The sequence below is a fragment of the Myripristis murdjan genome, chromosome 4, assembly GCF_902150065.1.
Source record: "Myripristis murdjan chromosome 4, fMyrMur1.1, whole genome shotgun sequence".
Classification (NCBI taxonomy): domain Eukaryota; kingdom Metazoa; phylum Chordata; class Actinopteri; order Holocentriformes; family Holocentridae; genus Myripristis; species Myripristis murdjan.
Window position 1 is genome coordinate 11,451,540 of NC_043983.1, and position 22,036 is coordinate 11,473,575.

At 41.2% G+C, this 22,036-nt stretch overlaps 1 protein-coding gene, 1 long non-coding RNA gene and 8 other non-coding genes across 12 annotated transcripts in view; all 10 read right to left on the minus strand.

The window, feature by feature from the left end:
* Positions 1–183: 183 nt before the first annotated feature.
* Positions 184–4,475, minus strand: LOC115357370 (uncharacterized). The gene is made up of 15 exons (XR_003928105.1): positions 4,418–4,475; positions 3,932–3,979; positions 3,716–3,760; positions 3,514–3,547; positions 3,070–3,112; positions 2,909–2,957; positions 2,694–2,720; positions 2,458–2,489; positions 2,230–2,271; positions 1,993–2,044; positions 1,744–1,794; positions 1,255–1,308; positions 1,051–1,078; positions 669–728; positions 184–326 (listed from the first exon to the last, which is right to left on the minus strand). It is a non-coding gene; the product is annotated as an uncharacterized LOC115357370 (long non-coding RNA).
* LOC115358540 (small nucleolar RNA SNORD47) lies at positions 802–874 on the minus strand. The gene has a single exon (XR_003928186.1). It is a non-coding gene; the product is annotated as a small nucleolar RNA SNORD47 (small nucleolar RNA).
* LOC115358549 (small nucleolar RNA SNORD78) lies at positions 1,150–1,214 on the minus strand. The gene has a single exon (XR_003928194.1). It is a non-coding gene; the product is annotated as a small nucleolar RNA SNORD78 (small nucleolar RNA).
* LOC115358545 (small nucleolar RNA snR60/Z15/Z230/Z193/J17) lies at positions 2,115–2,195 on the minus strand. Its single transcript, XR_003928190.1, has one exon. It is a non-coding gene; the product is annotated as a small nucleolar RNA snR60/Z15/Z230/Z193/J17 (small nucleolar RNA).
* LOC115358543 (small nucleolar RNA snR60/Z15/Z230/Z193/J17) lies at positions 2,337–2,418 on the minus strand. Its single transcript, XR_003928189.1, has one exon. It is a non-coding gene; the product is annotated as a small nucleolar RNA snR60/Z15/Z230/Z193/J17 (small nucleolar RNA).
* Positions 2,563–2,643, minus strand: LOC115358542 (small nucleolar RNA snR60/Z15/Z230/Z193/J17). The gene has a single exon (XR_003928188.1). It is a non-coding gene; the product is annotated as a small nucleolar RNA snR60/Z15/Z230/Z193/J17 (small nucleolar RNA).
* LOC115358552 (small nucleolar RNA SNORD79) lies at positions 2,788–2,870 on the minus strand. Its single transcript, XR_003928197.1, has one exon. It is a non-coding gene; the product is annotated as a small nucleolar RNA SNORD79 (small nucleolar RNA).
* LOC115358550 (small nucleolar RNA SNORD75) lies at positions 3,611–3,675 on the minus strand. Its single transcript, XR_003928195.1, has one exon. It is a non-coding gene; the product is annotated as a small nucleolar RNA SNORD75 (small nucleolar RNA).
* On the minus strand, positions 4,063–4,144 carry LOC115358541 (small nucleolar RNA SNORD74). Its single transcript, XR_003928187.1, has one exon. It is a non-coding gene; the product is annotated as a small nucleolar RNA SNORD74 (small nucleolar RNA).
* A 577-nt stretch (positions 4,476–5,052) lies between the features above and the next one.
* The window catches only part of osbpl9 (oxysterol binding protein-like 9), a 35,688-nt gene continuing 18,704 nt past the window's right edge, over positions 5,053–22,036 (minus strand). For 2 of the 3 annotated variants that reach the window (XM_030050348.1, XM_030050350.1), the window contains 20 exons: positions 20,787–20,882; positions 20,053–20,100; positions 18,879–18,908; positions 18,723–18,773; positions 18,113–18,151; positions 14,142–14,235; positions 12,970–13,074; positions 11,957–12,116; positions 11,549–11,661; positions 10,979–11,097; positions 10,700–10,785; positions 10,164–10,344; positions 9,593–9,677; positions 8,992–9,102; positions 8,829–8,892; positions 8,588–8,728; positions 8,284–8,362; positions 7,969–8,060; positions 7,577–7,712; positions 5,053–7,301 (listed from right to left, as the gene is read on the minus strand). In XM_030050348.1, coding sequence (XP_029906208.1) covers positions 7,227–7,301; positions 7,577–7,712; positions 7,969–8,060; positions 8,284–8,362; positions 8,588–8,728; positions 8,829–8,892; positions 8,992–9,102; positions 9,593–9,677; positions 10,164–10,344; positions 10,700–10,785; positions 10,979–11,097; positions 11,549–11,661; positions 11,957–12,116; positions 12,970–13,074; positions 14,142–14,235; positions 18,113–18,151; positions 18,723–18,773; positions 18,879–18,908; positions 20,053–20,100; positions 20,787–20,882 — 1,905 coding nt within the window. In that variant the 3' untranslated portion in view covers positions 5,053–7,226. The remainder of the gene's footprint in view (positions 7,302–7,576; positions 7,713–7,968; positions 8,061–8,283; positions 8,363–8,587; positions 8,729–8,828; positions 8,893–8,991; positions 9,103–9,592; positions 9,678–10,163; positions 10,345–10,699; positions 10,786–10,978; positions 11,098–11,548; positions 11,662–11,956; positions 12,117–12,969; positions 13,075–14,141; positions 14,236–18,112; positions 18,152–18,722; positions 18,774–18,878; positions 18,909–20,052; positions 20,101–20,786; positions 20,883–22,036) is intronic. The other variant, XM_030050349.1, reaches the window with a different exon arrangement.

Sequence of the window (22,036 nt, forward strand, 5' to 3'; positions counted from 1 at the left end):
ATTAAAAAATAAATAAACCTCAATATAGTACATTACTGCCAAGTGCTGCTCGGGTTGGCTGCAGCGAGCCCTGGGTGTTTAGTCCTTTATATAGTGCATGATTTAACCATTCTGATCGACTTTAAGTCAGACAATTTGATCATTAATCTCAAAGGCAGCTGTAAAAAAATGAGAACCACAGAATTGCTGTTAAGTATCTTTATTTTCACACAATCTTTCAAGTTACATTTCAAAAACTCCACTTTTCAGCAGTCTGACAATCTCAGACATCTTCAGTCTTCATCCCACAGATCTTGGGCAGCCGTCCGCAGAGCAGAGACCGGGTCCTGAAGAGTGAACAGATCACGATTAGAAACTTGGGTAGAGAACATTCACACCTTTGTCAATTCTTCCATTTAGACCCAGATCAGTGTTTTACAGCAGATCCTGAGATTTGGCCCTACTGTAGGTGGGACAGTTAAACCATTCACCTTAATTCACGCACCCTAAACATGTATCAGCTTCCAGTGAACAAAGGAAATTTTAACTATCCCTCCTCTAGTTGGAAAAGCTCCTTGAACTGGCAACCACTTGTCTACCCAACCTCAGAGAGGTATTCAGATGAAACTTGATTATTGCCAAAATCAGAACTACAATCATTAGAGTGAGCTACCAGTCAGAAAACTCACCCAGGAACCAGGTCTCTCCTCGCTCATCATGCCTGAGAGCTGCATCCCAGCACACCCATCCTTCAAAGAAAATGAACAGCTACTTTAGGGAACCCAATATTTGAAAATGAAAAATAACCGTTTTACTACTTCCAACCTCAGTCAAAATGGAACGGTAAGGAGTATAATCAAAGGAATCATTTGGCAGAATCTTTTCATCACAGGTTGAGAAGGTTTATTCAGGAAGTCACACCCAGAAGCCCATTATGGCAACTAGCAGTCAAAATTACTGCTGACTTTTATAAGACAAAGCCAGTGGCACTTTGTGCATTTTTATAAGTCCAGTTATTTTTCTACAGATGGGCAAGCTCCTGGATGCTGTCTTGTTTGTAGAACTGCTTACCAGGTAAATCTCAAGCCCCAGTTGTCACCTGAAGAGAGGGGAGAAAAATAAAGTCATAAGGAGTTTCTTACCAACCTGAAATAGATCTGATTTACAAGGTTGCTCAGTAATAAATTTGTCCACATTAATGTTCAGGTCAGACATTTGTAGAGACATCACTGAACCTCAGACAGACCCGATGTTGTACCAGTCTCTCATTCTCACCTTTTAAGATTCTGTCTTCTTCAGTCCAGTAGGTCTCGATGAATCAAGTCATACCTGAGGAGACAAAATTACATAAGACTAAACATGCACGCACTCATTAGGATGAAAAGTTAAACACTGACCAGTTCAGCTAGAGCTAATATTACAGACTCCATGGTATTAGTCAGTCTTTACTCAGTCATCACACAGGCCAGACTACAGGGATCTAACACCAAAATCCCAATTAATGACCATGAAGCACTTGAGACCCAGACATGAGTGTAGTGCTAGTATCTAGACAAATATCTGGTATTTTAGAGTGCAAGTTTTGTGTAGTGAATTCAGAATTTCCAGATCTTTTGACACAAGGATGGTTCATGTCCTTCTAGCAGACTGAGACAGGTTCTTGGTGATCTTCTGAACCAGTAGTAAGAGAAAGTGAGAGGTTCCAGCTGTACTAGTGATCTGGGTCTCAAGTGCTTGCACGGTCAGTCAAGTTTTGATACTCACCGATTCTGGGGACGACCTGTGTACGTCATTGGAAACAGATTTCCAGTCCCCCTGCAAAGACAACAAAACTCAGTTCCATCTTAAGCATTAACACAATTCCTGTTATTTGACTGCTTGACAATCGAGATCAGAATGAATGACTTGATTTCCTCAACTGGATCAGCGACCTGATTCAACAGCATCACATCTGACTGTCCATGAAAGTGATGTGTAGTGGTGTTAGTGTGTGTGGGGGGCCATGATACCCACCTAAAATCAACGACATCGTGACTCTCTCATCCATGTTCGTCATGTTGAAATCCTGCATTAGAAAATAAAGTCAGACGATGAGGATGGACACATTGGGAAGAGAGCTGTCTGCAGTGTCAAGACAGATACATCAACTAGGAGCGAAAGACAATTCATCTTCTTCATGGTTTGTCTGCTGAACTATGCAGTCATCATTGTATCGAGTGTTAATGAAGACTTCAATATGCCAAGTCTTACCATTTAAGGATGGCTGATTCTCAGTCAGAAGGCTGAACATATCTAAGAAAAAAGAAAAGGAAATTTAGTTTCCATGTTGTAACGTGAGGGCCAGAGGACAGTGGAGGACGATACATCAGCTAGGAGCGAAAGACAATTCATCTTCTTCACTGTTTAGTCTGCTGAACTATGCAGTCATCATTGTACCATGTATCAAGACCTTGCATTGCACTTCAAATGTTCACTCACCTTCATTTTGCCCTTCTACCGGCCAGCCATCACTGTTTGACACAGAACAGGGGAAAAAGGTTAGTGATCTTTCCACAGTCCTAGTGGTCTCACATTTCATTTAATTTGATACATCAGTTAGGAGCGAAAGACATTTTTCTTCTTCACTGAACAATCTGCTGAACTATGCAATCATCACTGTATCAAGAGGCTATTATAACAGACTGGCAAACTCATTGCTAAATGTTGCAGCTCACCTTTAACTGATCCAAAGACTTGTAGATCTGCAATAGTCAATATGTACTGTTAGTCTGGAGCAAATACATGCAACCGCAGAAATACTGCAGTATACACTGTTATCAGAAAAAAGGTATCTTTCACACTTTTTCAGAGAGATTCCCAATGTTTTAAAAACAAGATCATCATTAACAGTCCGGTTGTGTACAAGAGGTCAAATTTCTAGGTGATTTACCTGTCCTGGATGTAGAGGGCAACAGCTGATTCCTGTAATGTGACCACATCTGTGGAAATTAACATGAGGAATCAAGTCAGTCCAATGGAACAAACTACACAAGCAACACATCACTAAAAGCCTTTATTCCTGTGGTACTTTGAAAAGGTGCAGTTTCTTACATGGGAAGCAGTCAGTGCTGCGCCTGAAGGACGATCTCACCAACTGCGCGAGAAACAAAAACATTGGTGAAGCAGTCATTTCATACCTGAGGACGCCATTTCTAGTATCATCAGTGCCTCAGAAAAATGCATATGGTGGTTGCAGTTTCGTCATCCTGTCTTTGTCAAGAGTAGCAAATAAGAGTCATCACAGAAGCACGGGTACCATATTGGGATAATCTGCATGTTAGAAGGAGTTGCCTCATTTTAAACTTTCACATGAGCTATTAATGTGTCCCAGGACCCTCAAGTCAACCCAAAATGAGTTCATCTAAGAGCTGGAAACTCAAGGCACTGCCTGAACAGGACTGAGGTTAAGACTGAAATGTCCTGGTACATTAATATTCTGTGAATCCTTTAAAATGGGTAGATCTCCCCTTAAGGCAAAACTCAACAGGGTCTTACCTCATCAAGTTTCATTTTTCACCCCTTCAGATACCTGTTGAGAGACTCATGTCAGTACAAGGACACAAGTGTGTAAAATCCATTGTTTGAATACACAAGTCTCATTGTAGAATTCCTCAGAAATCACTTCTGTCCACTACTCTTATTTATGAATAATCGACTTCCAGCTAATAAACCAGGATGCACTGGTCAATCATCTTACCAGACAGTTTCTGATGACTCTCCTGAGCTGGAGACAAAGTCAAATCTGATGAAAAGGAGATGCTTTGTCAGTCATAACTCCTGCACATCATGCATTGATTATTATGACTTTGCATCACAACTTTCAGCTTCAACATTTTAGTTCAGGCACACGTGCAAGTTTCAGAAACCTCCAATACATTTTAAATCAGGTATAAACTCAAGTCTGGCTCCTTACCAGGTTATAGTCCCTTCTGGCTTTTATTTTGGAGTTACGTCGACGGCCCTAAAACAAATGAAAAAAAAAATTAGTTTGTTCATGCTCTCACCGGGTGAGTTGAATGTCTTTCAGGCTAAAAGCAACGTTTTCCCGTGTAGTCAGAAAAGTTGGCATTTCCTCAACTTGACTCAGATGTCCCTACCAACATTTTTTTCATCATTTAGACACGGGTTAACACGCAAAGCACTGAATTCTTGTGTTTGAAGAGGCCGGTTCGTTAGCTTAGCGGCTAACAGGTTAGCATGTGTGCGCGTGCGGCAGGGCACGTGGTGCGCAGGCCCGCCGCTAACAGAGCTGCTCTCCTCCAGCAGAGAAACACGCTAACAAACAACTGCACGTATACGGCACAGGACACAAGTAAACTACAAGTGAAAACCAAAACTAACACTTGTGTATCACTTACTAACATGCGGCACGCTACAGACAAAACTGTGAGGTCTTTACCTGCTGCAAGCGACGAGGGAGTGAGGGAAGAGGAAAGGGTGGAGGCTGTTTTATATAGTATGTCGCACAGGCTTGTGGGAAAAAATAGCAACTAGCGCCCCTGCAGGTTGCCTTTGTTCCTACAACAAGATTTGCATTTTTCAATCCAACAGTGATTTCATGGTTTGACATGAATATATGACTTTCCCAGAACATGTTTTGTCCTTGCATGAGCAATAAATGATAATAACATCCACTGCAAAGAAACTGATGCAAAGCACACATCTGTCTTATGTTGCAGCTGTGGTTCACCTATACAGAAATGTCACTGCTGTCATATTTTATTCAGTGTATGCTGCTGTGATACACATTCCCCATGAATATGTATGGTATTTAACCTTAAACAAACAAGATGTATACTCCGCATTATGAAATGGTTCTATTGAAAAGATAAATAATCATATGGAGCCCTTTCTCTAAATTGTTCTCTGCTCAAAATGCCAGGTTATCAGTCGACCAAAACTATGTCTCAGTTATTTGGGCCACACTGAAATCAGTGAGCAGTTCCTATTCCCAGCATTCCCAGCAAGAAGCCCTTCTTTTACAATCTGAGAACGCACCTCTGAAATGATGATCACAAAAAAATCACTCAGGAATAAACTCATGGAGATTTAATACTATGCATCAATAAACAGGAGAGTCTGATACAATCAATGGTTATGATCAGAATGAAATAAAAAATACATTTGTCTTGATTGTTCTCTATTAAGCGATACTGTATGATAATGAAATGTATGGCAAGGCCTCAATTCAATATAATTTACAAAGACATGACATGGAGGAAAAAAAAAACCCAACAAAACGTAATGGCTTTGAGTTTTTGTATAACCTCTGCAAATTTCAATTGCCTTGAAACAGTTACCTACCGTAAGAGAAGGGTGACATTCAACTTTTGCAACTGAGTACAAGCATGTTGTGATTTTCACCAAAGGTTTACGACCGGGTGTGCATGCAGCAACAGTAATATGCATCTGTCTGTCTTTATGGATCCTTTCACCGGGTCAAACACTTTGAAGATATTCTTTTCATTTAAAATTTTTCACATTGGCCAAATATATAAGTGTGGCAATGAACAAATCTGCGGCAACTCAAAAATAACAGGACACTCTGAAGTGAGCTTAGCACAGTGCTGTGAAATATCTTTCTTGGCAATCATCAGGTGAAAAATATTAACATTTCTTTTAGTAGCTCATCCCAGTAACTTTAACATTGAACCTATGCAGCAGTGAACAAGAGAATGAACAATGGTTTAAACAGACAGAGGCGTACAGCGGGCTAAATATCGCCCTCTATGTTTCTTATATTGAAAACCATTACTGGACACAGGCTAACATGGCAGCAGTCTGGACCGACCAAACAAATTTAGACTCTAGCAGCACTCTTCCAAACAGCAGCTGCGCCTCGCAAGTCTCCCCTTGGCTTCTTGTTTCCTCTCTCAACACAAGAGTGAACATCAGCCGAGGCGACCCCTTCTGGCTTCAAGGATTTTTGAGACAGACAACATGTAGAGCAAAAGGGAGACTCGGGAGACTCACTGCTGCTGTGACATCCTTGCCATACAATGATCCAGTAAAGACAAAAATAAGTAAACAATCGTTTGTTCATAAATGCCTTCAGCTGAAATAGAAAGCGTTCCATACTACTTGTCCTTGACGATAAGGACCCTGTCCAGATCAAAAACCCTTCAGCCTTCTCTTTACACCATTTAATCTTATTTAAAAGCATAGTGGATACCAAAATTTGACAGGCAATGTAAAAATCATCTCTATATTGCATATATTAAATAAATCTATAACAACTCTCCCAATCTATGTGTTTGAATGCTATGGCTCATGTAGGGCTTGCTTCTGGACAGCATCTTGGACACAAAAAGGATGGTGAAGGATCAAACAGGTGGCAGAGGCAATGTCAATGAACTTGAAATAAGAACACAATGTCCTAAAAGGGTAAATGGAATGATTCCTAAAGAAGTGAAGCCATCAAGTTCATATCATCAAATATTTTAAACTATTGCCAGAATGAAAAAATAAACAAAACAAAAAAAGAGCAATGAAAATAAAAAAGAGAATATATATTTATATATCCATCATATGTATATCTATATATAAACAACAGTTGTAACTAGTTGTAGGCAAGTCGAGAGTTTCTCCCCCCCGCCCCTTTTGTGATTCTTCCGTTCCACCGTTATAAGGCTGTCAGACTCTTGGAGGGGACAGCAGCTTTTCTTCCTCAGTCACCAGGTTCCCTGAGATGTAGAGCGCTGTTTCGTTTGTCAAGATTTATTTGCTCTGAACACCATCACCCCACCACCCCCGCCCCAAAGAGGACACAAAAGAACTCTGTGAATTAAGAAACGAGAGCTGCTTGGGGTCGTCCTGCGAAGCAGCTGGAGGGCGTGGTCGTGAAGCCGATGGACAGAGCTGAGAGCCGAGACGCATCGACATCTGCGCTCTCTGCTGCTGAGTCTTCTGGAGGGGGGTGGAGGGGCGTCGTTGGTGGTGGAAGTGAGGTTGGCCAAGTAAGGGGAGGAGCTTAGCTAATCTTCATTTTACATCTTAGACGTTTTTTCATGGATTTCATTCAATTCAATATTGTTTTACTGTCAAATGCAAAGCTGTGTACATATTCAATCACCAGTCAGTCATTCCAAGGCTTGAATAGGAAGTGGTTTTGCAAAAGAGTTCTTATGAAGACTCTTGTGTTGTGTGTGTGTGTGCATTTATTTATGCATATGTGTATGTGTGTGTATATCAGAGTGCGCACAGTCTCCTCAGTGCCTCTGTGAAACTATTCTCTTTAATAGTGGCTCATCGTAGACCCAGCACTCTCCATCCTCGTGGAACAGCTGGAGAAAGACACAAAGTAATGGTCACTTTTACAGAAAAGCCAAAATTATATCCTATTTATTTAAGGTGAACAAGTATATTCAGACTGCACTTTGCTAGCAACACAGTAGTCTGCTTTCACACTCGTTATGAAGAAAATAAATGACACAGTGACAATGAGGGTTGAGTACCTATGCTGAACTTGATTTTACATTCAGAAAATAAGAATACAAACATGTTAACGTCGACATACTTATGAAGCATGCAATGTTATGTTCTTTCCAGACAGCCTCACCCTAGTCTCCCACTGCCGCTCATTTTCCTTCCTCTCTCGGGCTTCGGCTCTTTGTTTCTCCTCCAGCCGGTGTTTGGCTTCTGTTGCTGCATCAATGTCTTTCAGCTTCAGGTTCAGTGTCACATCCTTCCATAGTCTGATGGGTCAAGGATCGAAGGTCACACACACACACACACACACACACACACACACAGGCAAAGAGAGAGACATTCCTTTCAGGGATGTGGGCCAGTACATGAATAAAAGATGTCTAGGGGTCCAGTATGGTTACGTCACACTATTTTTTGTGAAATGAGTTATGTGGCAAAATCAGCAGGTTGTGTTTCATTTCTGATTCAGAAGGACTGCAGTGGAGAAGTGTGTGTGCTATGGTCATGACACTTCTCTCTCACCTGCGGGACTCATACTCCAGCTGGTCTTCCAGCTTCCTAACCTTCTTCTTAATGATTCCCATCTTCTTTGTGTCAATGAACAGTGTGTTTTCCTGCCAGGTAAAGAAATGCATCATTATTATCACACAGCACAACATGAGCAGATTGCAAAGACTTTCTTCTCAAGGCTCCATGCACTAAATGCCAACAATTTTATTTTAGTTCAATCAAGTAAATAAATTATGATAAGTTAGCCCTCAGTGTGGATGCTTTAATTTGATTTGTGCCCAAAACAATCTCCTGCATTACATCCTGTCAGTTTAAAACTGAACTTACTCCAGTAGCCCACTTGGCATACATCACTCCGTTCCATTCCCCTTCAATGGAGCAGAAAGACTTCTTATCATTAGGTGCACTGCAAAAGAAAAGAAAAGTAGTGATGCATCAATAAAAAGACTAAAAAAAGAAAAGAAAAAAGAAACAGTGATTCACAGTGGGCTGAGCCTGGATTAGGCCTCCCTTTGTAGCACCAAGATCATTCTTTGCCCACTTGGGCACAGCAGGGACTTTTATCATGACCAAGCCTTTAAAAGTTTATCAACTATATTGAATTATGCAACAACAATTATTTTCCTCTTACAAAATCTCAGCGGTGATCCTGTGCTTTTTGCCTCCATAGAAAGGCTTGGTGTGGAACACGATGTTGGCACTGTAGCCCGACTTGGAGCAGGAGATGCTACACTCCCCGCCCAGCTCCACCCACGGCACAGTCAGGATTGACCTGGACATACAAACTCATGTCTAAGTAAGGGATGTTATGATGACCACACAGACGCAAACAGTGATGACAGAGAGACACAAGGGCACACAGTAACACGTACCTGCCATATCCATTAGGGAAAGTGAGGATGTAATGTTCGTCGTGCTCCAAACACGACACACAGCCTAAATCACAACCAGTGAACAATTATTAGAACGACATGCAACCGTGACTAATTAGTGTGCAAAAATGTCAAATCTGGAGTGTGTAAGGCAGTTCTTTACCTTGGCCGATATTATGAACACCTATGGACATCCCTAGGAACTTGGACTTTGTCCAAATGTGAGCGTTGAATTGGATCTTCTTACTTAAACACTCTGCATAGAATGCAGAAACTAGAGAGGGAAGACAAGAAATAATGAGGAGTTGTTCTCAGTGATAGCCCAAACAATGAATTAAGCAAGCTACTTTAAGAATAACAGCTAGAATCCTAAAAAAAAAAAAAAAAAAAAAAAAAAAATCAGTCAACCCAATGATTTCAGATGCTGTTTGTAAGACAACAATATTGTAATCCATGGCTATCCAAAATAAGATTTTTTTTTTTTTTTTTTTTTTTTTTACCTTTGAAATGTTTTAATTTGAGATATATTTGAGGAGTATTTGAGATAACCTGCTTATTAGGCTATTAACACTGTGGTGACAACAGACCACAGAGAAATTAAAGCCCCTTTGTTACATTTCTAAAACAATCAATGCCCAGTTCACTTCTCTTGACCCACCATCCTCAACGCCTTTCAGCCCTTGGCCCTCCGTGTCAAAAAGTTTCGCCGCCCCCTGCCTAATCCCTCAGCTGCTGCTAAAAGATAAAGACAGTCGGACACTCACTGGGTGGGTGATGAGAGACCTGCTCTGCTACAAAACACACACTGTTGGGTGAAGACCATGGAACTGGACCCTCTGATACTGTCTCCTGGAGGGGCACAACAAAGGAAAGATACTTAAATGGTGGCTCCAAGAGAACGGATGAAGGTTACAGTTTTGCATAACAACCCAGCACAACAAAATGTGCACTGACATGTTTTGTTATTATCATAGCATTTTAGCTGTGAATGGTGTAGAAAAGGGTAAAAGTTTCCCCAAAAGGCAAGATACTTAAAAAATATATAGAGAAACACTTCTAAAACAACAAAAGTGTTTCCAACACAACCATACTTACTGTACCAAAGTCAAAATACTACAAGGAACTTAATATTAGAGATTATTAGCTTGAATAATAAAAGTGTTCTTTTGGTATTACAAGTGGTTTTCTCTTCTTATTTTCCAAAATTAATACTTCATAGTGTGGCATGAAGTAAACAATTTGACATTGTGCTGACTATATATAAACTGGAGATGCATGAATCATCTGAATCCAGCAGGCCAGACAAGTCTCCACCACAGTGGCCTGTCGTCTCACCGTGTGAGGGGGAGGCTCCTCTGCCTCATTGGGCAGATCCCAGTGGCAGTAGAAGACTTCTCCCAGGATGGGGTTGTAGGGTTTCTTGGCAACTGAGCCTTTCCTCCCTGCATGAAAGGCTGACAGGTACCACTTCACCACCTGAACCATGCGCTCCCGGGGCTCTGGCTGCTCTGCGATGCTGCAGGAAGTCATACCACTGAGTCACACACCCTATGGTTTCTCACTTTCAGTCTTAAAATATTGGTCAAAACCCAGCTGCAAATATTTCTCAGTATTTGTGTTAAGTTGTCGGGGGTACTAGATAGGTACGATATGCTGTTATTGTTAGGCACTCAGTGTACAGCGTATGGTAAATCAAACATATCAGGCACCTGGGCAAAACAAATCTTGGAAGGTCTATGCAAAAACCAGCCAGGGTAATGCGGGTTGGTCAACACTTAATCTAGTCAAAGCAAAGCATTAAGTACGGCTCAAAGCATATACGCAGCTCAGATAATTAAGCAGAACGAAAAAGTTGTTTAAACAGCAAGTACCTGACAAACAAGTCGGGATGTGCAAAGAAGTCTGCATACATTTCTAACAAAGACCTCCGCTCTAGGATGAAGGTAGGCAGGACCACCTGTGAAATTTGATGAGAGAAAAACAACTAAGTCATGTTTGTGTGGATTCAAAAGACACTGCTCATATAAACATAGCTATTGAGTAAAAAAAAGAAGACAGAAATGGTGAGAAAGAGCGAAGAGCAGAGATAGCAATCAAAGAACAGAGACATTCAGCTTGCAGTCCTGCATAGCGACAGAAGGAGTTTTTACCTTAGTGAGGTCCATGCCCAGCCGGACCTGGGACAGCAGATGCATGATAACACTCTTGTGCTCCTCTACTGACTCCCCTTCTCCTTCATCGTCCCGATCATCATGGCTATCAAATAAGTCTGATAACAACAGCAGAGAGCACTCACATGAGCATTACAGTATTACAATACATTCACAACCCACCTTTTCCATTAGTTTGTTATCACTTTTTCGCATGCTTTAACTCTTGGTAAGCTTTAATTTTTGTAATCTTGAAGAATAAGGACAAACACCCAAACAGCTTCAAAAGAGGTGTGTGATTTTCTCATTGCTTTTTGAAGACTTTCCATCTATGCAAAATATATCCATACAGTATATATCTTTGTGATGGAGGCATCTCCAATAATAAAGGTGGTGCAGCACAGTTGGTGCACCTTTTGATGCAAGCTTTAGGAGGGTTATGTTAACTTTAAGAAGAGCAGAAAGCACCTCCACCTTAGTATGTGTTTGTTACAATTATCAATAGGCAGAGTGACGGTTTAAGGTCGAAAGGTCACAACAAACCAAAAATGTTGAGATGTTTTTGTGCACCTGCATCAGTAGTGCCATTGGACATGGAGGAGTTGAGGGACTCATTGGTGTCGGGCCGTTTCAGTGCTGTTTCTTCATCACCAAGAGGCAAGGCAGCTGCAGGCCCTGAAGGACTAGGGGGAGAAAAGGAACAAGCATGAGGAAAAGGAGTGGAGGCAGGAAGCAAGCATGACATAGGGGGAAAAAACAATTTCATAAGCAGTTTTGTTGTGAACTTATCATGGAGCAAAGCAGCTTATCCAGCTTTTTTTTTTTGTTCGCTCTATGCAGCACTTTCCTGCTGCTGCTGCTGCTGAACACTGTAATTACAAAGTGCTGCTTTCAAGCTGTAGATTCATTCTATGCGGCGTTGGAGGGAAGGCATACTATAAGCAGTGTGCAGTGTGAGGGGGATGATCCTGTACTCACTCTATGCAGTGTTTGGGGGAAGTGCTGCTCTGGTAGAACTCGTCAGCGTCATAGAACTCGTCCTCGCTGGAGGAATAGGAAAAGTCTGGCACCGAGTGGGAGGGGAGGGGGATGTGGGCTGGGGAGGTGACGCCACTACTGGGGCCTGACGGACCACTCCCTGACAGAGGGGCCGAGACAAGAGAGCCAGGGTTATTAAAAAAAAAAAAGCACTGATATTGCACTGCTTTACAGTAGTGATGCACAATTTACACAGTAGAGCTCGGGCTTCCTTATTCATTAAGCATAAAAGACATCCTGAACCAAATCAAACAGAGAACTCTGATTACTCCCATTTCTAAGAGCTCTTTCCAGCAAACTCCTCTCACACAGAGACATTAAACCGTCTTTAACATGGTGTCGGGCTCCTCTGCAGTGCATATTGACAGTGTTGCCCGACCTGGCAGTCAGCTCGCCTCCTTAGTGCACAGCACAGCATTTTAATAGTGCTGCCTCAGCAGATAGACAAACAAGCAGGAATCTCAGCCCTGCCTTGCTTTTTACTCGGCTTTTGTATTTACATTGTTTTTATGGACACTCCCCTCTGAGCCGGAGGAGTGCTATAGAAATTAAATTATTGCTGTTGTACTTTTCTTTTTGCTGTTAGGTTGATATTCCCTTTGCATCATGTTGCTTTTAAATAAGAATATCAATGGATAAAGACATGATGGCAAAGACAACAGCACTCTTTCACTAAGTTATCGATTTTCACTGCTGTTAATAAAATGATGAGAAAAAAGTTAACCTTCCGTCAAGACTTCAGTTGGGGCTCAACTAAAATATTTGTTTCATTTACAATCAAAGTACCACATTTTGCACAAACCTAAAAGAGAAAGATATTCAGTTATTGGGCAACAGTGCCAGAATGCCAAATTATTAATAGTTAAAATGTTGTTGCAGCGGAAGGTTGAAATTAACACGCTATCCATGCTCAATGCCACAGTGTGATTGACTGCTGGAGTGTGACCTTTCACCTGTGCTGTTGGGTGTTGGGGTCTGCAGGCTGCCCATCACCGTGACGACAGGACCCACCGGTAGCGTGGAGGGTCGTTGGTCTGATTTACACACCTGAGATCCGTCTGTAGCAGAGAGGGAGAGAGAAAACGAGTCAGCTCTAAAGAAGGGAAAACGACATTTAATCACGTTAAAGCAGCGCGGCGGCCTGAGTTCCATGAAACAGAGCCTGAGAAAGTGAAGGCGAATATTAGACGGTGCAGACAGAAGCCTGGACTGTGAATTGGATTACACAGTCCATTAAGAGAGGCTCTGAAATTAGACTGGCCTAATTTGCAGTGTTAATTTTCACAGTAGTTTTAAATATAGTCATAGCCTTTTGACCAAAATAGATTTTAAATTTAGTGAGATTTTAGTCATGGCACATTGATTAAATTCAGACAATTATTTTCTGATTAACATGGTCTAAGATAATTACATCATGTTTGAAGAAAATACATCAGCAATTCAATCTGAGAATTAAAAAAAAGCACCATTCTTTAAGTGTAGATTACATTGCAACTGCAACATTTTCCCATTTTTATGATTTTACCTTTATAAAACTTAACAGTTTCTTCTTTGAGAATAATGTCAGAAATACTAAATTTAATCAGACAAGCACAGATACTAAAAAAGTTGGTGACTGTGCTAAATCGTACACCTAAACTTTACTTATCTACACTATAAACAAGAAACATTCAAGCACTGAGAGATTTCTCAAAACCTTGCGGAAAAAAAAAAAAAAAAAAACATTTTCAAAGCAGTTTCACAGATACTGATAATATTCATAATGCCATCACTATGATATAGAATCACGGCCAGAGTGACTTTCAAAAAACATATTAAATATTGTCACAAGAGAATATTTACTCATCACAGAGTGCCAAAAAAATACAAAAGGTGCATCAGCAGGCTAGATGAGAATGGGAATAGCCTGACATGTGAACACCAGGGGGAGCTGTTGTTACCTTTCAGTGAAACTATGTTACAGTACCACAAAATATTGGAAATGTTTAGAATGATGTGAAGTCTATGACACTAGTTTCAAGGCCGCTGACATGTGGTATCGAGCACGTTCACACACAACGGCACATCTCTTGACCACAGCTGCTTGTATATGAGAGGCGACGAGCAGGCAGACAGGCGTCAGTACCTGTAGGTAGTGTGGTCTGTGTTGGCATGGTGGTGTTGACTACAGGAGTGTCCAGAGGCGGCTGATAGATCCCATCCACTGGGTTAATGGTGCTCTGGAGGAACACAGACAAAGAAACATTTCCGTCAACACCAAACATATCAGTTTTGCAGATCACGTCTGACACTTCCCTGCGACAGTTGAACACCAATGCCACTACTTCACAATTCTAAATGCTGTCTGAGGGATGACCAGTTTAGCTTCAGTCAAGGTCGATATACTGTCTGCAGTCATAACTGAAAACACCTGTGTGGTTTTGAATTCATGCAAGGTGTGGTGAGGTTCATTTAACAAAACAACACACAACATGACAGGCCTCACTCACCAACAGTTTTTTTTCTTAAATTTCTTGTTAAGAGAGATTCTAAGAAAAGTCTACGTGGGATTCATGATGCGCTCTAAAACTAAGTAACTGCTCACACCTGTGTACTTACACTGATAATTCTCACTGCCTTTGTAAACTGAACGCCCCCATGCCAGTTGACCCTAATTAGCAGAGGTAAGAGGACATGCGACTGCAGGGCTGTGCGCCCACACACAAATCAAACACAGAACCTGATCAAGCTCAGAGATGTCAACCATGCCCAAAGGCAAGTCTAAAGGGGGTGGAGCACTGGTCAGACATAAAAAAAAAAATAAAAAAAAATTCTACTGCTGCGAAATGGATGTACTGCTGCAGGAAGCAAGCACCTAACACCCTGTCATATATATATATATATATATATATATATATATATATTTTTTTTTTTTTTTTTGTGTACAAAAGTGATTACAAAACAAGTGTGGACAAGTGCAGGGACACATAAAGTGAGTGTCGTCGTGCACGCACAACGGCACAACAAGGGACGAGGTGACAGGGGACACTGCAATGGTGCAACGGAGCTGGAATCGTCCTGGGGGCAGAACCCAGAGCTGTCATATTTAATGTCAATACTGTGAATGATGTATCTGGTGAAGGCATGTTAAAGTTGTTTATTTTAACAGACCATAATGCTTTGCAAAATAATGACGATACTTAAAATATTATAAATTATATAAATATGAGTGTAATATCAATCCTATATACAATTATAGAACTGAAGAAAACAAAATAGCCAATTATTTTACAGAAACATGTCAGCACTCGTGCGTAACAGCACGAGTGAGTGTGAGTGTGTCTGTTCTTGCCCAAGAACAAATCTCCAATAAGAAAACATTGGTGAGTGCCAGAATCGTCTTGAACACTATGTGAGTGGGTTTTAAGAACAAGTTTGTTCTTATGAATGGTTGGTGAATGAGGCCAAATGATCTCCTACGCTCGTGTTAACAACAATGACAAACCATGCACTCAAAATTCAAATGTTTTCATTTTGCATCTAAGCCTTCATGCTACATTATGGCACTGAGGACAGTTACATCAGAGCTTGTGTACTCGCACATGGCCACTTAATGTCCTAACTAAGCAACAACAGGAACGGTGTAATGAAATATGTACCGGACCTGAATGAATCAATTGCTTTTCACTCTAATTCCTGGAAGGAGTGGAATTACCAGATTCCATTATTCTAATCAATATGGAGCCAACTACACACCATGAAATCATAACACAGGCAGGAGCTTCATACAGTCACTACCAGTGCCTTCTGAACTCTGACCAGCCTCCCAGTTCAGCAGGAGTTAATTAACTCCGCTGGGCTGCAGACTAAATCTGTAACATGTTTTGTCTCTCTGACTTCGGCAGCTGCCTGTGGTAAAAATCTGCAGAGACATGTTTATCTGCTGTGACCCGCCCTCATCGACACTGCTTTAGCATAATGTGCGCATGCGTAAAACATATACACACACCCACACCCGCACACGCACATACGCACAAATACAAAGCAGCATGTTGCCCCCGTGTAATGGGGTCACTGGCACCATTGACCCAGCTGGCTGGAACTCTGTCAACAACATGAGCTAAAGCAAAACCACATCGACCCCTGTTCCCAAACCACTGACCCTCAGGGCTCCTGATACCACTGTCAATCTGAAAGCGTCAGATGGACTTAGACCTACGTCAATATGATGTATTATCCCATTACTCATTGTGGACTTGTAATTGGCTGTTATTTTTTAATCTTTATTTACACAGGTGTTTATTCAGTCATCTGAAATCAACCAAAGTACACAAGGGACAGTGAGGTAGTAAAAAGGTGAGGATGGATTCTCCACCTGCACCCTGACACGGGGCTGGGAAGATGAGGAGGAGAGCCTGAGGAAAAGACCGAGGTTAGATTGGAAAACCAGAAAGGGATGCAAAAGGGCCTCCACAATCCCAAGATGCATTGTTGTTGAGCATGTTGCATGAAATGACCAGAGAAGAAGAGCTGTGACATGATCATGTAGGGTTGGTTCTCAGTGTGAAATATTTCTCTCCAATGCAATTTTACACAGATTGATGTTGCACAGGTGGACCAGTGAAGTACAATCTCTCACTTCCAGTAACATATTATTTGATTTCTCAATTTTATTTAGGATGCTATGTGTTCTTCTCTATGTCCAGGTAACTGCCACTAAATTGAAAAGGGCATGCAGAGAGGAGCAGTGTGAGGGCTCAGCTCAGAACAGATCTCTGTTCCCTTTGCATTTGCCCTGCTGTTCTCTCTTCTCTCTCATGTTCCACCTCCCCTCTCTCTCTTTGTTCCTTCCTGCCTCACCTCTGTTGCCAGACGCTTGCCTTATCCACGTGCCTTCAAGGAAAGTAAGGCAGTGGCTCCTAATTATAGCCAATTGCAGAAATATTGCTCTGTCATGGTGGGACCAGTGTGGCCTTGCAAAGCAAGAGATGTATCAAAAGCAGGGAAGGGATGTAGCTGGGCAGAAGGGGAGAAGGGGTACAGCCTGACATGGCCTTAAGCAATGGCTGACGATCAATATATTTATTTTACTGAATGTATTATTAATACAGCAGTTAACTGGAGCAACGGGGTGGGCCTAAACCAATTATAGTACATGAATTATTTCGAAGGACAAACACTGACATAACTTCTGGTGTGTCTGTCACTGTGTTTGTAAAACAGTCTTGCACAATGATGCAGTTTCAGTGCAATTTCCTTGGCAGCACTGTGTTTGACAATGTCCATTAGACATGCTTCCAATAATTGAAGCATTTAAAACCCTTAGACATATCAACATGGTTTACACTGTAGGCCTAGAGGCAACATGAGACAAACACTATCCAAACAATTAGTGTTTCTAAAGCTGGCCATATGCTGGCCACAAAATCGTTTTCCATATAAAGTGCATCTGTCGTTACATGTGAGCATATAGCTTACACTGTCCTATTAATACTCCATAATACTTTATGCCTATGAGATTAAGTCTGCTGTAAGAGCACTGTAGGCCTGCGAGCCTCCCTGACCCTGTGGGATTCTTGTGTTAAAACATAAAGATGGGAGGCCTGCAGAGCTGGTAAACAGCTCTCTGGATGGCCTGACATCTATTAGTCCTTGATGGTTCAATAAGCAGGCAGAGTGCACACGGATAAATCGATGGAGAATTAGTTGACTCTAATTAGCGGGGGCGGGGTAAGTGACCAGTAGCATCCTCTTATATATAAACTCACTCACATACGTGTATATGTACACGTTTACACATTATCTTGAATAAACCATGTCATATTTTGCTAATAAACATTGTAAACAAAAGCATATTCTGTGTCTTCATCAACAGTTCAACCATTGGCAGAGAAATTTCAAAACTGAGCGGAAAGCAGGAAATTTTTAATTTCAAAAGAGGATAGTGGTGGCAGATAAGAGGGAGATCTGAGACAGAGCTTATCACCAAATTAGATGGCATGCATTAAAAAGATCTGATTCATCATTTACTACAAGGTTGAGTAAATTAAGTGGAAAGGAGGGTTAGGAGTTTGCTTGATTTCCATATTTGTCATGGACAGAGGATGTCAAACTTACTATAAGTCCGTTTGCGTGTTGCTGTTCGTTACTTTGGTCCTTAAAATTTTGAGAAGACAATGTTAGACTACTTGCGTAGGAGGATTCAAGAGGCATTTTAAAAAAGCTCACAGGAAATGAAAAAAGCATCCTGAATATTAGGGGTCTAAAGTGCAATAAGATCCATCCCTCTCACCACATTGAGCTTCATAACGTTCACCATTGGCCGCATGCAATAATCATTTCATCACATGGTAAAATCCATTATCTCCTGATATCACTCAATGCCAGTCTCCAGAATAATTGACCGGTTTCTAGTGTCTCATTCGTCGGTAACTGAATTCCGAGTTAAAAAACTGACGAATGTCTCACCTAACAACCACATGAAGCAGAAATGATTGCTCCACTTCCTCTGAAAGGGGTGAATGGAACATGTGATGAAACGAGTACTGAGCAACAACCTCATCAACCACCAAGCCAGATACCAAGTATATGTGGGGAACTACTTTAGAGATGCACAGGAGGTAACACACAGTGCACAGGGATGTGGTCTCACAAGAACAATGACAGGCAAAGCCAAACTACAGAAATGGGAAGAGCTGAATGATACATACATTCATGGTGCATTTACCTTGGCAATTTGCAGCAATACAATACAATGCTTGATGGATTCTACCATACTCTGAAAGAGAAAGACAGAGATTGGAAAACAACACCTGATAGGCAGAGACTTAAAAAAAAAAAATGCAAGAAATGTAGGAAGAAATGAGTTTAAGTTTTGACTTACACATGTAGTCTCCTTCAAATTTTCAATTTTCTGAAAAAAGATAAAATAGATCACAAAATGAAACTACTTGACTAGCTTTCAGAAACTACGGATTTAAAAATAGAAAGGCTGATGTAGTTGGTTTCAAGGTGAATGAATCACAACATGAGCTATTGTGCTGAGGAAATTCTTTCTGCTAAAGAGACTGGTAAAGTCACACTGGCAGACTGAGCGAAATCCAAAACTAATCTTAGGGAGGAAGTGAATCACGCAGCTGCTGGGAAACTAGAAAAGGTAACTGACAAACTACCAGGGCCTGAAACTGGAGGCATCATCCACTGAAGCTATGACTAGATAACCACTGTAAATAATACTGTAGGCGCGTTGGTGCCCTCATATTTAGTCTCGAAAATGAGGAAAATAAGAAGTGTAAACACAACCTTAATGTTATTTGTGAAATTCTTCTTTTATCCCAGAACAATGAAGTACAGAAAAACACAAATCCAACAACTCACTCAAAGCTTAAGCTCTGACAGTCTGACTTACGTTATGTGTTATATCTCATAAATGCCTCTGAGCATCAGCCATTCAATCCCTAAATGTGCCATATTTAGCTGATGGGCGAGCAGTGTTGGTGTCTCTGATCAGGCGTCTGTCAGTCTGCCTCCGTGCTGTCAGCAACGGCTCTGATGACAGTTATCACAAAATTGTAATGAACAAATTCCTATCTTTGATTTTTTTTTTTTTGGTGGGACTGGACGTGTTTTTGACACCAAAACAGGTTCCAACAGGTTCCATACGATAACTTTCAATGTCTACTGAAAGCGCGTTTCAATACGCAGTGGAGCGAACTGTTCAGTGTCGGGTCTGCGGGTTCAGTTCTGGAATAAAAATCAAATCTTTCTAAAATCATCTCCTCAATTAAAAGACAATGCAGAGAAATGAGTGATAAATAAAACATCTCATCATGAGAATCCAACGTTTTGAAACTCTGCGATGCTCTTTGAGCTTTCTTGCCTTAAAAATCGACAGCGATACACATGAAAAATCTGTACCGTGTCGACAGCTATCGTTTTTCGCCGCAGCTCTGTGTGCCAGCCCGGCTCCCTGCTGAGAAGCGCGGCTCTGATGACAGCGAGAACAGTGGACCGGAGAGCCAGGGACACAAGGACAGAGCAGCACTGTGGGTACTCACCCTGCGTGATTCATCCTCTTTGCAGTCCTTGATCTTCTCATCAAACAGCTGTGTGAGAGCAAGAGCGAACAAGAGAAAAAGAGGGGAAAAAATGAAATGGAATATGAGCTGAGATGGGTATGCAGTCACACGAGTGTCTGAAATGATAATTAGGCAGATCTGTTTGGATGGTGTGGCTTGAGATAATGTGGCGGCAAGTAGGGAGCTCAGACACACAGCACTGGCACTGTATTCACTTTGCTTTTCTGACAATGTGCTTGGGCAAATATTAGACTTTATATCGTGCTACTTCTTTATATAACTGGGCATTTGTTTCAGAAATCAACATCCCAAGTCAGATCCAATTACAATTTAGTAATAACTTTAATAAGAATAAGAATAATACATTTTAATAACATTTCTGCTTTGTTAGAGAGTGGAAATAGAAAGGGATGACATATGAGAAAGGTCATGAATCATGAGATACAACACAAAATGTCAAAAGCATATGATATACATCTTATCCTTGGTACCACCTTTAAATGTGCATTTTTTTCTTAATTTTAATTGATCTGTGAGGAGATCCTTCCTTAAAACTGACTGTGCTTCCACCAGCACATTAACTAAAAGCACCCAATGGTGCTGTAGATATTCTTCATTTTTCCCAGAGGCAACATGAAAAGCTTAAAATATTTCAAATGAAAAGATAGCACTGTAAGAGAGGTGAGCTTGGCTCCATCTATACAGCATCCTACCTTTAGCTGGTCAATCAAAATCTGTAAGTAGGCGTCAGCTTCAGCTAGCTTCTTGTCAAAGTCTTGGACACTTGGGACAAATCCTGTCTCTGCCTCCTGAGGACGCAGACAAACAAAAACAACAACGTCAGTACAGCCCTGCATGCAACCTGCATGGATGTATCCAAGTCAGAAATAACCAAATCCATATCCACGATAAAGGTGTATGCTACTGTTTGCACAAAGTAAAATGTGCAGATGTTACCAATAATCCAGATAATGTATTCAAATATTATCCATTAATAGAGTTGTTTGTCTGTCTGTCACCTCCCGGCCAGGTAGGCATTGTAACTGTTCCACAAAATGGTGGACAGAAACATCAACAGTTTAGGAGAATCTTCCAGCAACACACTGTACCAGGGCAGATATGAATAGTATTGTTTAAAGGCTAGTCGACATAAAAGGCCAGGTCTGTCTGCCTGCCTGCCTCACTAGAGGTCAGCGCATTTCAGGTTTCAGCAAAATTGAATCAAGGAACTCAAGGCTAGAGAGAAATGAGCCAATGACAGACAAAAGATGATGTGCTTTACATGAGAGACAGGTTCTGTGTGTGTGTGTGTGTGTGTGTGTGTGTGTGTGTGTGTTTACAGTGCACCGAGGTGAGTAAATTCTGTGGTGTTTGTTGATTAGCCTACTTTAAAACCCCTGTCAGAAATCCAGACTCCACACACAGACACAGGTACAGACGTTTTCATTACATAATATCCATTAAAAAGTAATTACGAGGCTACTGGCTGAACAGACGTGGCCAGGCATCTGTGTCTCACCCAAGCACCCAGAACAATCCAGCTGGCTCCGGCACACAACCAAAATAGACAAACTGAACAGATGTACATGTGCACAGATGCAACTTCCCTAAATTCACCCCAAACTTCATGCCCAAGTTCATCTGTTGCAAGGAAACCAATCATATCATAATATAATGTTATGTTACTGACATATCAATAGCATAACCAAACAGCTAACTACTACTTAGCTAAGGTACAATTTAAAACTATTAGCAGTTACTGTGATTAAGAGAGAGAGAGTGAAAAAAAAACCCCTTAAACATCCAAACAAGAGTGCCTCTAAAATAGAAAAGCACAGAGAGCAATAACAAAAGCACTGCTGATTATGTTAAGAGAGGCCCCGCTAGCTTAGTAAATCAAACACTATCTTATCAAACCGTTCTGAGTGCTACTGTTGCTTTGGTTTGGCAGCGTCGCAGAGTC